At 50.8% G+C, this 14947-nt stretch overlaps 1 protein-coding gene across 14 annotated transcripts in view; it reads left to right on the top strand.

Moving 5' to 3' along the window:
• The window catches only part of CACNA1B (calcium voltage-gated channel subunit alpha1 B), a 136008-nt gene extending 121085 nt beyond the window's left edge, over nucleotides 1-14923 (top strand). For 10 of the 14 annotated variants that reach the window (XM_073890002.1, XM_073890007.1, XM_025864905.2 and 7 more), the window contains 7 exons: nucleotides 4077-4203; nucleotides 6626-6755; nucleotides 7068-7127; nucleotides 8206-8312; nucleotides 11029-11125; nucleotides 12044-12204; nucleotides 14695-14923. In XM_073890002.1, coding sequence (XP_073746103.1) covers nucleotides 4077-4203; nucleotides 6626-6755; nucleotides 7068-7127; nucleotides 8206-8312; nucleotides 11029-11125; nucleotides 12044-12204; nucleotides 14695-14836 — 824 coding nt within the window. In that variant the 3' untranslated portion in view covers nucleotides 14837-14923. Of the gene's footprint in view, nucleotides 1-4076; nucleotides 4204-6625; nucleotides 6756-7067; nucleotides 7128-8205; nucleotides 8313-11028; nucleotides 11126-12043; nucleotides 12205-12340; nucleotides 12483-14694 lie in introns of those variants that run through there. The other 4 variants (XM_073890006.1, XM_073890005.1, XM_073890009.1 and 1 more) reach the window with 4 other exon arrangements.
• The last annotated feature ends 24 nt before the right edge of the window (nucleotides 14924-14947 follow it).

Here is a 14947-nt window from a genome sequence, read left to right as displayed (position 1 = left end):
GACGCTTCACTCACTGAGCCACCCAGGTGGCCCTGATTCAGCACTTCTATACATCACTCAGTGCTCCTCATGATAAGTGGACTCTTGATCGCCTTCACCTATTTCACACATTCCCCCACCTACCTCCCCTTTGGCAACCAGCAGTTTTTTCTCTGTATATAAGTGTCTATTTTTTTGTTTGTCTCTTTTTAATTTGTTCAAATGTTTTGTTTCTTCAATTCCACATATGAATGAAATCATGTGGTATTTGTCTTTCTTGGATTTACTTATTTCACTTAGCATAATACTCTCTATATCCATCCATATTGTTGCGAATGGCAAGATTTCATTCTTTTTAATACTGAGTAATATTCTATTGTATATATATATATATATACCACATCTTCTTTATCCATTCATCTATCACTGCATATTTGTGTTGCTTCCATATTTTGGCTATTGTAAATAATGCTGCAGTAAACATAGTGGTGCATGTATCTTTTTGATTAGTGTTTTCCTATTCTTTGGGTAAATACTCAGTAGTGGAATCAGTGGATCATGTGGTAATTCTATTTTTCATTTTTTTGAGGAAACTCCATACTGTTTTCCAGAGTGGCTGCACCAGTTTGCATTCCCACCAACAGTGCAAGAGGGTTCCTTTCTCTCCACATCCTTCCCAACACTTATTATTTCTTGAGTTTCTGATCAGTATCATTTTCTGTCTTTCTTAACTACAGACATTCCTGCTACAACATGATATGTGCATTCCTGAAAATGCCATGCCCTGGAAATAATAGGCCTTATAGTAGGGTAAAGGGCAATGATTCCACATCTGTGCAACTCTGTAACTAGAACACTAACACAAATAGGAAAAACCCTAATCAAATTGAGTGCCAGCAGAGTTAAATCTCTGTTGGTATTGACACCTGGCGTCGAGCCTTCAGCCTTGCCCACTTCTTTGACACGACCTCCCTTAGGGGCGTTTTCCTCCAGTGGAGGCCAGCCTCCTCTTGCACATACGCAGCAGTGGGGGGCGGGGGGGATTAACTGGGGCTGATGGAGTGACTCACGTCTTCCCCGCACTTCACTCTGGGTTTTTGCCCCTCATTCGCAGAGACTTTGTCATTCCCAAACTCCAGTCTTTTTCTCTTCCTCCCTGTAAGAGTGTTGCTTTCTACTGGGTTCTGTTTCCTTGCACTGCAAATAGGTACATGGCCTTAGGGGAAAATTGGGGGGAATATGGGGTCACCTCTGTGCTTCCCTTCCTCCAAGGTTTGTGGCTTCTTGGCTTCTGTCCAAGTCGATTTGTTCCCAAAGCCTTTAAACACTTACATTATATATTTTGTTCAGTTTTTATAGTTGTTTTCAGTGGGAGGATGAGTCCATTTTAAGTTTCTCTGTCACAGGTCATGGAAATGCTGGGTTAATTTTATAGACTTCTATTTGTTCATTTCTTTAAGATTAATTTTTTATTGATTTACATATTTATATTTAGCTACTTTATATTCTCCATCTAAATTTTTTTTTTTTAATTCTTGTATCTGAAGTCTGTGGGGGGTGTAAACCAATTACTTATTTCTGCTGTCTTTCATCCATGGTGACCTTGCTTCCTGGTCTGTTTGGTGATATTTTTTATTTTGAGTTCATATATGACTGACCTTAATCCACCATTTCTTGGCTGGGGTTTTGTGAGATAATGAAGCCCTATAGAAAATGAATTGATGGACTGCTTTTTCAGTTCTCTCAAGGGTGGCATATAGCTAGTGCCCTTCTGAATGTATAGGAGAGAAATTCTTTCTGTAGCATGGATGTCTGTAGGGCTGAAATTCTCTTCAAGTTGAGATGGGTTGCCCAATCTGTAGGACCAGATGAGGGATGCTTGTGTCATTACATTTGCTTTCTCAGAAGCCCAGGGCACTACCAGTCTGGGCTCACTTTAGCTCTCTTTGACAAGAGCAGTTTAGTATGAACCCTCATGTAGCTCCCTACCTTGTAGTGAGCCCAAGGCTCAGGACCCTTATCCCAGCCTTGGTAGATCATTTCCCCACAAGGTAGTGTCTCAGTTCTTCATCTAGAACAGAAAGGTGATGGCACAAGCTGGTGAGTGCTGTTACGAGGCATAAAGCGCTTGGACCATGTCCAGCATGTGGTTGTTTCTCGTGAATGTTTTCTTCATCCTTGCTCTGTATCTGGCCATTTTGCTGGATGGAGTGTCCTGTTTCATGATTTAATTTTTGTTACTGTCAGGTCTTTTGTTTGTTTGTTTTTTAGTAATCTGCTTCGAACAATGAACTTAGTGTGCTGCAGTTCCATTTTGATCCTCTCCTGTTTTTCTTGGTCTTCTTTGACTTCATTGATGACTTTTGTTGTTGCTGTAAATCTATTTCAGGAGGAGTATTTCCATCCAGTTTCTGGCATCTTTGTTCCACTTATTTTGAGCAGCAAAATTCTTCGAGTCCATATTGGTCCTGCCTTATTGTTATTGTGGAGGAGTCTGAAAAGAAAAACTGTGGTTTTAAAATAATAAACGTTTCTTAACTTAAAAATAATGCATGCTCATCATGGAAAATTTTTTCAAATGTTAAAAGTATAGTGAAGAGAATTAAAATTACTGTCAGCTGTTGAGAGATCACCACAATTATTGTTATTGTTTTGGTGTTATTTCTCTCCCCACATATATTATTGTTTTGGAGTTGAGCTCATCTGGGATGTACAAGTATGCAGCCTTTTTTTTTAACTTACAATATCATAAGCTTCTTTTGTCATTGAAACTATTTGTAGGCATTTTTAATATCTGTAGTATGGTGAATCATGTGAATATTGCATACTTAGTCTTTTTCCTATGATTGTACATTTTGTAATTTTTTTGTTATCGTAGAGGAACTTACAACAAACTCCTTTGTGAATACAGGTTACAGATTAAATCAATAAATAGAATTTTTTAGGACTTTATTGCCAAATTGCTCTCTGAGAAGATTATATAATGACACCATCAGCAGGGAGCTCCTGCTGTTGCTATGAGCTCTTCCACATGCACCCAGGGCTGCTTCTCGGGCTAGCGGTCCTCTCTGGGACTGGCGGCCACACAGGCTCTGGGGATAACCACCCTTGTTTCTGCTGCCTTTTAACATCCTCTTTGTGTTTATGTTTCTTGTAAGAAGTAAAAATGAGGTACAGTAGTAGGCATTGGCTCCAAGTCACTGCCCTGTGTTCCTGGGCATCCCTGAGGTCTTGGGAACTCTGTTAACCCACAAGAATGGAAACATACTTTGGGATAGTGAAAAATGAAAAGTCACTGTGAGAAAAACACTACGTATAGACACCAGAATCTACTTAACAAGAATAAGAATCTACCTAAGAGAATCTACTTAACAAGACATCTTAACCCTGGGTAGTTTGATTAGTGGGAAGGCAAAGGATGGGGGCTTAGGGACCGGGGAATGAGCAGTGAGGAACCGAGCAGGAGCCCATATGAGATGTGGGCTCTGCTGAAGTTCTCCCTGGGTCACCACCCTGGCTCTGCAGACCTTTGCCAGGGTCCTGAAGGAGAGAATCCTGGGCAGGGTCTGCCTGGATTCCTAGGTTCAGAAGAGTGTCCAGGGCTGGCCCCTGCCCCTCCCTGCCCTGCTGTCCCACGATCCCTGCAGAAGCAGTGGGGCAGTGGTGCCTTTTCTCGAGGAGGCACTGAGCCCTGAACCGGGGGTGGGGTGGGGCGGGAAGCCTGCTGGCCCTGGTCTCTGGGGCCGAGGGGCGAGGGGGACTTGGGTGTCAGTAGAACATCTAGACCAGCGGCCCCTAGTGGAGGCAGAGGCCCACAGCCCGCCGCACGGGGCCTGGTGCTGCCCCTGCCCTGACCCTTGTGCAGGGAGAGGTGAGGAAGGGCCTCCAGTGCTGGCTCAGTCCTCAGTCGTGATCTGTCCATGATTGGAGGGAGTCTCATGTGAAGCTGTGTTCTTAGCCACACGCCCTTCCCTGGCTGGGTCTCTGAAGGCCGGTGGGGTTGGGGCTGGGACTGTGTCTGTTTTTTGGGTAAGACCTGGGTGATGAGGGCTTCACATGCACCACACCTCTAACTTGGTGGCCCTGTGTCCTTGTAGGTGGTAATGTGGACCTGGAAGGCCAAGCTGAGGGGAAGAAGGAGGTGGAAGCTGATGATGTGATGAGGAGTGGCCCGCGACCCATCGTCCCATACAGCTCCATGTTTTGTTTAAGCCCCACCAACCTGTGAGTCTCCTTCGCCTGCCCATGCCACCATGTGCCTGTCCCATGTCTGTGGCCGTGGTCCATGTGCACGGTAGCAGCGTATGCTAGACGTGACCTGGCAGGCACTGATTCTGTGCACTTTACATGTCCTGATCATCACAGCAATCTGCAAGCACTCCCTACAGATGAGGACACAGAGCCACGGGGAAGGTCCATGCCCTGTCCACAGACACACAGCCAGTCAGCCCTAGTGGTAGAGCTGGGGTTTGAACCCAGACAGTTAGCCCCAGAGCCACTACCCCCCACTGCAGTGACTGTTCATCGCAGCACACACGCACCCAGTTTATGTCCCTCATGTGTCCACCTTCCATCATGCCCACTGTCCATGCATGCATACCTCTGTGCACCGTGTTCACTCACATGTCTGTCCATTTTTCTCCCCTCTGTTTATCATGAAGTCACCAGCATTTCTCATCCACTCATCAGTCCATCTACTGCACTGGGTCATCCAGTACTTACATACTAACAGCATTTTAGGTGCTGGGAATACAGAGTAAGGAGCGGAACAAACAAGGACCCCTGTCCTCGATAAGCTTCTGTGCAAGTAGGAGAGACAGACAGCAAACCAGACAAATAAGTAAGGGGCCTAAGACGTCACATGGTGGGAAGTACTAAGAGGAAGCACAAAGCTGCCGGGGGTGTGAATGTTGGGGTGGGAAGGTCAGGCTGGGTGTCAGTGGGAGATGAGATTGGTGAGGGGGGGGAGGGAGACCAGCCCTGGCAACAGATAGAGGAAGGTGTGTGGATCAAGGCCACACACTTGGTAGCGCAGGAGGGCCAGAGGGCAGCAAGATCTGATGGAGTCAGGCTGTGCCCTGCGTCCCCATCCCTCCACGCCTGCAGTCTCTTTAGCCAGCCTCCACTCCGTCCCTCTCTTTACGCTTTCACTCAGCACACATTTCCTGGGAGCTTACTCTGCGCCGCTAGGGAGTGTGGCCCCTGCCTGTGAGCACTGGTGTGTGGAGGAGGGAGCAGAGAGGTTGTAGGCAGCTGGGGGTCAGTGGGGACACCGTCAGGCTGTACTTCAGCAGAGTCCTTGCACAGAGCTTAGTAGGGGTCAAGGTTTTCAGGAAGAGATGGTCGAGATCTGATGATGGTGGTCATGTGGGGAGGTTTGGGAGTGAAATGCTTGGGAAGACATTTTGGAGAGAATCTAGGGAACTGGATAAATTAGATGTGGAAGGGGAAGGAGATGTCAGGGATGACACCCAGAGTTTCTGCATGACGGCTGGGGCCCCACTGAGCTGGGGGCAGGCGAGTGCAGATCCTGCAGAGCAGGGGCAGCTAGTGGATGTCTCGTGGCCAGGTGGACTCACCTGACTAGGGGTAGAGCTGAGGGTGGATGGTCAGTCCTGAGATGCAGAAGGAAAGACGCAGAGACAGAGTGTTCTGGAGGAAGGAGGAGGGGTCTGTCTGTACAGAGGAAGGCGTGCCAGGAGCTATGGGGGGAAGGGGCCTGGGAAGGGTGGCTGGGAAGGGTAGCTCTGGTCTGCGTGGAGGCTGGAGTATGGCAGTGGTCATGGCGAAGGGGATAGCACAGTAGTCCCTTCAAGGCAGAGAGAGAGGCGGGTGGGTGTGGCTGGGAGGTGGAAGGTCCCTTCAGACCTAAGACCCTAAGAGTAGGGAAATGGGGTGAGAGAGAGGGGCAGGTCGCAGAGGTGAGACACGGGTCTGTCCCTGCCCTGCCTGTGTGCTGGTTCTGTGGCTGCCCCTCCTTGTCACCTGGGACCAGCTTCACCGCCCCCCCCCGAGGGTTCTTCCCAGGCCTCCTGGTCCCTGCTGCTGTGCTGTAGCATTTGTGAGCATCTGAGGGCCTCCTGTTGGTGTATGTCCACACTGTTTTCTGGTGCCCTGTCCACCACTGGGCCCCAGTGTCCGGCATGTGCCCGAACAGAACAGAAAAGTGGTCAGTAATGCTGCCTGGTGCTGCAGGGAGGCAGGTGACAGACACATGCAGCTCTGGGGACCCAGTCAAGCCGGGCCAGCACAGACCCAGAGAAGTTTCCTGAGCTCTCCAGAGAGGCCTGCTGTCCACAGGAGTGCTGGTGTTCAGCCTTGTCCTCTCTGAGCAGCCCTCCCCCCCCACCAACAGGCTTTGTAAATCTGCAGAAGGCACCACTGTCCACACATACAGGAGGTGAATGCGTGGGCTGACCCCTGCTGTGGGTTTCTGCAGCCTTCCCACCCCTCTTCCTGGGGCACCCGCTCGAGAATCTGAGGCACCATTGGTCACCTGGCCGCTGTCTCCCAACCACAGGGACACTCAGTAGAACTTGGTTCTGGTGTGACGCCTTCCGCAGGGAGAGGCCAGGCATGCGCTCCGGTGAGGGGGACCAGCCCAGCTCATCGGTGGGCCTCGGGCGATCTGTGCTTTGCCCTGCAGGCTCCGCCGCTTCTGCCATTACATCGTGACCATGCGGTACTTTGAGATGGTCATTCTCGTGGTCATCGCCCTGAGCAGCATTGCCCTGGCTGCTGAGGATCCAGTGCGGACAGACTCGCCCAGGAACAACGTGAGCACGGCCCTCAGGTGGTGGAGGGACTGGGCCGTGCCAGGGTCCTGTCTGCTCCCTCTGGAGGTGTGGGGTGTGGGGATGAAGGTCTGCGGGCACCTCCTGGTCCAGCCCTGAGTTGCAGACGAAGAGCGGGCATGTGCCTGGGGCCAGAGCCGCTGCTGGGGCAGGGGTGGGGGGGCTTGGCTCACAGGCACACTTGCCAAGGAGTTGTCTGTTCAGAGGCCCGGAGGAAAAGCATGATGCTGCTGACGTTGTCCAGGCTCAAGCTGTCGGCCCAGCCTTTGACAGTAACCTTCCTGTTGGTTCTAGGCTCTGAAGTACATGGACTACATTTTCACAGGCGTCTTCACCTTTGAGATGGTGATCAAGGTGAGATACGTGGTTGCCCTGGTGGCCCAGTACTCCGCTCATCCTCCCTCATGACTGACACGGGCTGGGGCCTGTAGCCTCTGATGAGGGCATGTGGTGGGTGTGCCCTGGGTGTGTGCTCAGTGAGAGAATGCGTGCACATGAGTGTGCTGATGTGTGTTGCAGAGGGCAGAGGCCAATTCACCAAAGATTCACTACAGTGTTACACCAGCTTTGGGAGAGCACCCCAGTGCCGTTCCTGTCTCCACCACCCCGCTAAGGGTTACCAAGGGTTACAGGCTTCCGGGAACATGCAAGTGTGGGCTCAGCCCACCCTCAGGATTGTCTCGTGATGTCAAGCTGGGAAGAGCGAGGGCCCCAGCACCCAAACATCATGGCAAGTGGGCGCTGAAGACTTTTGTTTCAAAGAGCTGTAGTGCTTCATGTTAGGTTACAGACTGACCATTTCATTGTGGTCGCTTCTGTCTCTGAGTGCTGACAGGCATTGCTCCTTTATCAGTGTCTGACAAGTGGCTGTGCACGTGTGTGCACACACGTGTGCCATCTTTGACTACAGGGCAGCTTAGGATGTGCCCATGGCCTGTGACTTTCGTGTGTGTGTGTGTGCGTCTGTCTGTCACCTCTGCTTCTTCACTTCCTCTTGCAAACTCATGGGAGAGGCTTTTTTTTTTTTTTTGGTCATCCCATTTTATAGACATGGAAGCTGAAGCTTGGAGACATTAAGGTGCTTGCCAGAAATCACAGCTTTAGGGATGGCAGAGCCAGGTCTTCCTCCTGCTTTCAGAGAGTTGACCCTCTGAGGGTCTGGGCAGGGCGTGAGCTTCCTGGCATGGCGTATGCTTGCAGCCCAGCAAGGGGAGGGGCTTCTCCAGGGAATTTGGGAGCCCAGGCAAGATCTCAGCCAGTCATGACCATGTAGGGATATTTGGATCAATGGCATTGAGGCTTGAAGGCCCACTGAGGCCCTCAGGGGACCTGATCTGAGCGGCATCCTTCCTCCCAACCCCATGAGTCTGGGGCCTGGCCCTGCTTTTCTTTCTGAAATAGTCAGCATCTAATATATGTTTCTCCCCTGAAGATGATTGATTTGGGACTGCTCCTGCACCCTGGGGCCTACTTCCGGGACCTATGGAATATTCTGGACTTCATCGTGGTCAGTGGGGCCCTGGTGGCATTTGCCTTCTCGTAAGTACCATGTCTGCTCTGGGTCTGACTGGGCTGCAGTCCCAGAGCTGTGGTGGGTGTGGGGGTAAGGGAAGGAGGGGGCCCCAGTGGCCTCCATGGGCTGTCTACTTGGAGCTGGGCTGTGTGGGGTTGAGAGCATCTCAAGGCCCACTTGTCCCTGCCACGGCTTGTGGTTCTGACATTGGGTGGGCAGGCCTCTGGTTTGTTTGGTGCCTGCCTATTGGATCTTTCAGAACAACTCACCTACCCTGACCTCGGCTGCACCGCTTGGTCAGCCAGAACTGGTGGGTATCTTCCCCTGTCGGAGTGTTAGACCTTTGGTTCTCTGACTCCCTAGTGGGAGACACTCAGCTCCCTTGTGGCTGGGCCTGGATTGACTCCCTCAGACCCTGCATGGTGGTGGGCATGGGACAGGTGTGGGGGGCTTGGGTGGAGCTACGGAGGAGACCCAGAGATCAGGAAGATCTGAGGGACGTGTCTGCATCTTCTCTGAGCACTCGGGGAGGGCGAGGCCCCCTCACTGACTCTCTTCTCTTTGTCTCTTTGTTGCTGGACTCTCGGTAGGAGCTTCATGGGGTAATGCCTTCCCTCTGCCCCTCACACTGCCCCACATCATAGCCCAGCATGGCCCCTCCTGGGCCGGTTCGCCACCACGCCTCACCTCCGCTCACCCTCCTCCACTCTCCAGAGTGCATGCTGCCAGGAGCCATGTCCCCAGGCCATGCGTTGCTGCCTCACCTCTGGGGGGCTGGGTTGGGGGCTGGGTCTGGGGAGGTGCCCAGTGAGCAGGGCACCCCAAGTGAGTGCTGGAGACCAGGAATGTGGGCCCTGAGGGCAGTGAGGGCTCTTGGTGGGGGCTGCTGTAACCATGACTGCCAGGATGTTGGTACCTTCCTGAGGTACCTTCCCATGTCTTTTCTCCGGCAAAGAGGCTTGCTTTCTTCTCTCTGTTCTCTGCAGCTGCCTCCCTGCAATGCCCAGCATCTTCTCTGGGGGTCTTCACCAATTTTCTTTGTATATAAAGTGTCAGTCAGGGGCTTAGGAGTAAGACAGGGGAAGGGGTACAGTCTAGCCGGTGACCTCAGAGCCAGAGAAAGGCACTGAGCTGGCAAGCGAGAAATGAGGCCTCTTGACACACAACACAGACCACCTTGAGGCCTGTCCCTGCAGAGAGCCCTCCCCTGCAAAACCAAAGCAGTGTCCCTCCCTTCTGCATCCCTCAGGTGTCTGCCCGCCCGCCCTGCCCCCTCTTCTCTCTCTACTGGTCTCAACAGGGCTGCTGGAAGAACCTGGTTTGGGGGCAGGTGTCCAGAATGCTGGGGTGATAGAAACACCTGACACGGTGGTCTGGAGGCTGGGTGTTTCAGAGGGAGTTTGATCTGGTTCTGGATTGTAGGCCTTGGCTGGGTCTTGGGGCAGATGTGAGGGACTGGGGCTCCCCAGCTCTCCTTAACCCACAGATCCTACCTGGACCTCACAGCTCACTTTCCCTAGAGCTGAGCAGGAGCCCAAAGAAGACTGCTGGAGGCCCTGTCCCCTCTTCCCATGCGCAGGCTCCTTGGGAACGTGGAGGGAGGTGACCTCTGAGCAGGCTGGAATAGGATCCCCAGTCCTGAGTCCTCAGCCACTGCTGAGGGTGGGGTGTGGCCTGGCTTCTAAGAATTGCCTCCTTAGGCAGTCTATGAAGGTCACTCAGGGGACCACCCCCCACCCCCGATATCTGCCCTGGCTTTGGGTTGGTGAGAAGGCCAGCCCCCAGAGTGTGACAACGGCTGGGCCCCTGGCAGCCTGAGGGAGCCACCTGGCTCTGCTCCGGCGGCTTCCTTTGTGAGGGGCCCGATGTGGGCCCCCTGGTCCTGGATCTCCAAGCTTGCATCTGGTGCCTGGAATTTTCTTTTCCTGACCCCCAGTCTGGGTTTTCTTGTCTGTCTGTCTGTGGGCTCTTACCGCCGCCTCCCTCCCTGTCTGTTTCTTTCTCTTTCCTTTGATATTTCTTTCTTCTTCTGTCCACCCCTTGCATTGCATTGTCCCTTATATCACCTTGGTATTCGTCTAACTTTTTCTCTTTCTTACTCTGCTTCACTCTTTCCCTTCCTTCAGGCCTACCACCCCTCTCCTCCTCTCCCTGTCAGTTTTACATCATCTGGAGGAGTGTGGGAGCAGCTGAGCAGGGACAGGCAGGGAGATCCAGACATGTTCCCCTTACCCTTCCTCTACCAGGACTGAAAAGCAAAGAAACCAGCCCTACCAGAAGGCTCTTGCTCTGATGGCTTGTGGGCTTGCAGGTGCTGGCCCTGAGCTAGGTCTGCATTCCTGGGGCCAGCCCCCTTCTCTCCTCTTTATTCTCATTGTTGGTCTCAACATGGCGGCCAGATGAAGCTGGTTTGGGTGGGTGTTAGGGGACCACTGGCATAGAAATGGCTGATGTGGTCTGTGAGAATGGGTTCTTCCCACCTGGAAGCCCAGCTTTCCCTGTACACGAGGTGCTGTTGTCCTGGCCCTGGCCTTTGTTCAGATGAGGCCTTTGTCATGCAACCCACAGGAGGAGGTGCGGTGGCCTGTGGTACTTGCAGGGCAGAGGCCTCCCTGTTCCTAGGTATTCCCCGCCCTGGGGCCTAAGACAAAATGCACAGGGGAGTGCAACCCAGTAGGCTTTGTGGGAACTGGGCATGGGTGTGCACCCTGCCTGTCTGCATGTGTGACTTCTCCCTTCTAGAGGATCCAAAGGGAAAGACATCAATACCATCAAGTCCCTGAGAGTCTTGCGTGTCCTGCGGCCCCTCAAGACCATAAAACGGCTGCCTAAGCTCAAGGTGAGAGCCTGGAGTTGGGGCTTGAGCAACGTGCAGGGCTGTGCATGTACATGTGAGTGTAGGCCTGTGTGTGCATGTCTGTGTGCTGTGCATGTGTGTGTTGTGTGGAGGCGGTTGCATTGCATGTGAGTGTGCTTACATGTGTGTGCCTGTGTGCGTGAATGTGGATGTGTGCTGTGTCTTGTGAGTGCACGTGTGTCCATATAACTAACCCTGTCTGGCTGTAGCTTCCCACGTGGGATGGGAGGGAGGACCCACACTTGTTTTCTCAGATCACACATTTTTAAGTGGGTCCAGCTCCCTCAGTTCCATGACTCTCCCCAAAGGGGAGCTTACTCTCCATAGTGCTCTGGAAGGTTCTTCCTTGACCCAGCAGCACCAACAGCTGTTGTAGGGGGAAGGAGGGGCTGCCGAGGGGTGCCTGGGTGGTTAAATTTCCAACTCTTGATTTTGGCTCAGGTCATGATCTCACAGTTGTGAGATGGAGCCCTGCGTCAGGGTCCGTGCTCAGTGGAGAGTCTGCTTGGGATTCTTTCTCCCCCTTGCCCTTCCCCCCCCTCATTAAATTAAATTAAATTAAATTAAATTAAATTAAATTAAATTAAAAAAAAGAAAGAAGGGGCTTCTGAGAGACGCAGAGGGTCCTGAGGGAGATGCAGGGAGGGCAGGGGGTCCTGAGAAGTGGTTCCTGGGCTGGGCCTGAGGTTCTGGATGAGGTGTGGCTGAGGTTCTGGATAAAGGAAAGAGTGTGAACCCATCTGCCCATGCCTCCCCCTCTAGCACCTCCTACCCACTCTACAAGTCCTGGGAGAGGCAGCGGCAGGTGGCTTCCTGTGTTAAGGTGGTGGGCAGCAGGTCCCTCTGCGATTATGGGCCTGAGGGCCCTGAGGTTCTGAGCAGAGCCCTCCTCCCCTCCAGGCCGTGTTTGACTGTGTGGTGAACTCGCTGAAGAATGTCCTCAACATCCTGGTCGTCTACATGCTCTTCATGTTCATATTTGCTGTCATTGCGGTGCAGCTCTTCAAAGGGAAGTTTTTCTACTGCACGGATGAGTCTAAGGGGCTGGAGAGGGACTGCCGGTAAGCTGAGGCAGGGCCGGGGGCGGGGAGCCCTGTGAGGGCAAGGGCGAGCGGCCTGAGTGGGGTGTACCGGAGAGCTGGGGGTGTGCCTCTGTCCCCAAGGCCACACCGAGGACTTTTGGCTCATTTTCCTCAGCAGAGTCAGGAACCAGCCACTTCTGAGGGAATGTTCTTCCTGCCCATAGACATCGGGGAACACTTGGGGGCCACTGGGGTAGGTACTGGTGTGGATGCTGAGCAAGGCAGTGTGGCCAGCCCCTTCTCCACCACAGGCAGGGGTCCCAGTTGCCTCTGTTCATGCAGTGGTCTCTTGTGTGAGTATGGTACCATGTACTTACCCCTCTGTGCCTGGTGGACATCGGGGGTGTTTCCAGTCAGAGGCTCTCGTGACTCGTTCAGTGCACGTTTGCCGGGAGCACACATACACAGTTCCAGGACGTGTGCAGACCTCACAGTTGGATTGCAGGGTTGTGCACTGTGCTTATGTTCAGCTTCCACAGGTGCTGCCAAATATGTGTGTAAAATCACGCTCTTGCACACGGATGAGAGCTCCAGTACTCCACAGCATGGGCAGACTTGTGTTTTCTGACATTGGGCTGGTGGCATTTATCTGTGGTGTGATTTGCACTGTGTGGTAGCCAGTGGTGTTGGGCGCCTCCCCAGGTGATCAAACACTCAGCTTTCCCTGGGAAGGGTCTGTGCAAGCCTTTGCCTGTTTCCCTGTATGGGTTGTCTTTCTCTTTCTGATTGATTTGTAGGGATTTTGTAAGGTCCTAGGTAGTCATCCTTTGTCAGATCTATGGATTATGGTTGTCGTCTTCTCCTTTGTGGGGTGCTTTCAACTTTTTAAAACATGTCTTCTAAAAAACAAAGTCTTGATTGTAGTATAGTCCAATTTATCTCTGTTATATTTAGTACTCTTTGTGTCCTGTTCAGAAAACCTATCTGAAGGTCAGGGAGAAGTCCTCTTATGTTTTCCTCGAAAAGTTTTATTTTTACCTTTCACATTTAGATCTGGGATCTATCTGCGGTTGATTTTTGTGTGTTAGGTGAGGTTTGGATAAAGATAAATTTTCTGTAGATGGACATCCAGTTGATCCAGCACCATTTATTTGAAAAGACCCATCCTTTCCCCCATTTAGTGGTAGCCTTTGTTTTCACTAAGATGTAATTCATGTGATTCATCCATTGAAAGTATACAATTCAGTGATTTTTTAATACATTCACAGATATGTGCCATCATCACCACAATTTTAGAACATTTTCATAAGTTAAAAAAACATAAAAAGCTCCCATATTCTTTATTACCCACTAGCTCCCCATCTCTAGCCCTAGGCACCCATGAATCTATTTTTTTGTTATATGAACAAATTTCCCTGTTCATATACAGGAAATTGTAAATATGTGGTCTTTGGGGTCTAACTTCTTTCATTTAGCTTCATGTTTTTGAGGTCACCCACGCTGTAGCGTGTGTCAGAACATCATTCCCTTTTATGGTTGGATGTTATTCCGTGCTATAGATGTGGCACAGTTTCTTTATTCATTCATCTGTTGATGGGCATCTGGGTTGTTTCCATTTTGGGCTGTTACAACTGATGCTGCTGTGAACATGCATGTGAAGTATTTGTGTGGACAGATGTTTTCATTTCTCTGGAGTGTATACCTAACCCTGGAATTGATGGGTCCTGTGGTGATTCTGTTTACCAGTCTCAGGGACTGCCAGACTTTTCTAACATGGCTGATCCATTTTATATTCCCACCAGCAGTGTGGGAGAGTTCTGATTACTCCACATCCTTGCCAGTACTTGTTATTTTCCTTTTTAAAAATTAATTATAGCCATCCTAGTGGGTATAAAGTGATATCTCATTGTGGTTTTCATTTGCATTTCTTGGATGACTCATGATGTTGAGCATCCTTTCATGTACTTATTGTCCATTTGTATATCTTCTTTGGAGAAATGCCTATTCAGATATTTTATCCATTTTTATTAATCGGGGTATTTGTCTTTTTTATAATTGATTATAATAGTTCTTTATATATTCTAGATTCAACTCCTATCAGAGAGACGATTTTCCAATATTTGGTCCCATTCTGTGTGTTGATGATGTCTCTGAAGCACAAAGCTTTACATTTTGATGACGTCAAATTGACCTACTTTTTTCTTTTGCTGCTCATGATTTCAGTGTTGTGTCTAACAACCTTTCCCTAATTCCAGGCCTCCTGTGTCTTCTTCTAACAGCTTTCTAGTGTTAGCTTTTGTACCTTTAGGTCTGGTCCATTTTGAGTTGAGTTTTGTACATGGCGTGAGGTAGGGTCCAGCTGCCTTCTTTCACAAGTGGACGCCCAGTTGTCCCACTCTCTCTGTTGAGAAGACTGTTCTTCCTCCATTGGATGGACAGCCCTTTCAAAAATCAGTTGACCATAGACAAATCAGCCTGTTTGGACCCTCTGTCTCTAACCTCTGACCTCGTCTATGTTCTCATCCCCAGGGGTCAGTATTTGGATTATGAGAAGGAGGAGGTGGAAGCTCAGCCCCGGCAGTGGAAGAAATACGACTTTCACTACGACAATGTGCTCTGGGCTCTGCTGACACTGTTCACAGTGTCCACAGGAGAAGGGTGGCCCATGTGAGTGCTCACTGGCTCATTGTGGCAGATCACGCTAGAGCAGAGGGGCAGCTTGGGCAGGGAGTCTCAAACTCTGCATCCGTTTGTGTTCTAGTCTTCCAGCAAATACACCATA

This window comes from Callorhinus ursinus, unplaced genomic scaffold, assembly GCF_003265705.2.
Source record: "Callorhinus ursinus isolate GAN/ISIS: 27379988/994484 unplaced genomic scaffold, GSC_fseal_2.0 scaffold125, whole genome shotgun sequence".
Taxonomy (NCBI): domain Eukaryota; kingdom Metazoa; phylum Chordata; class Mammalia; order Carnivora; family Otariidae; genus Callorhinus; species Callorhinus ursinus.
Note: the sequence above shows the minus strand (reverse complement) of the source record. Positions and strands in the feature narration are given on the sequence as shown.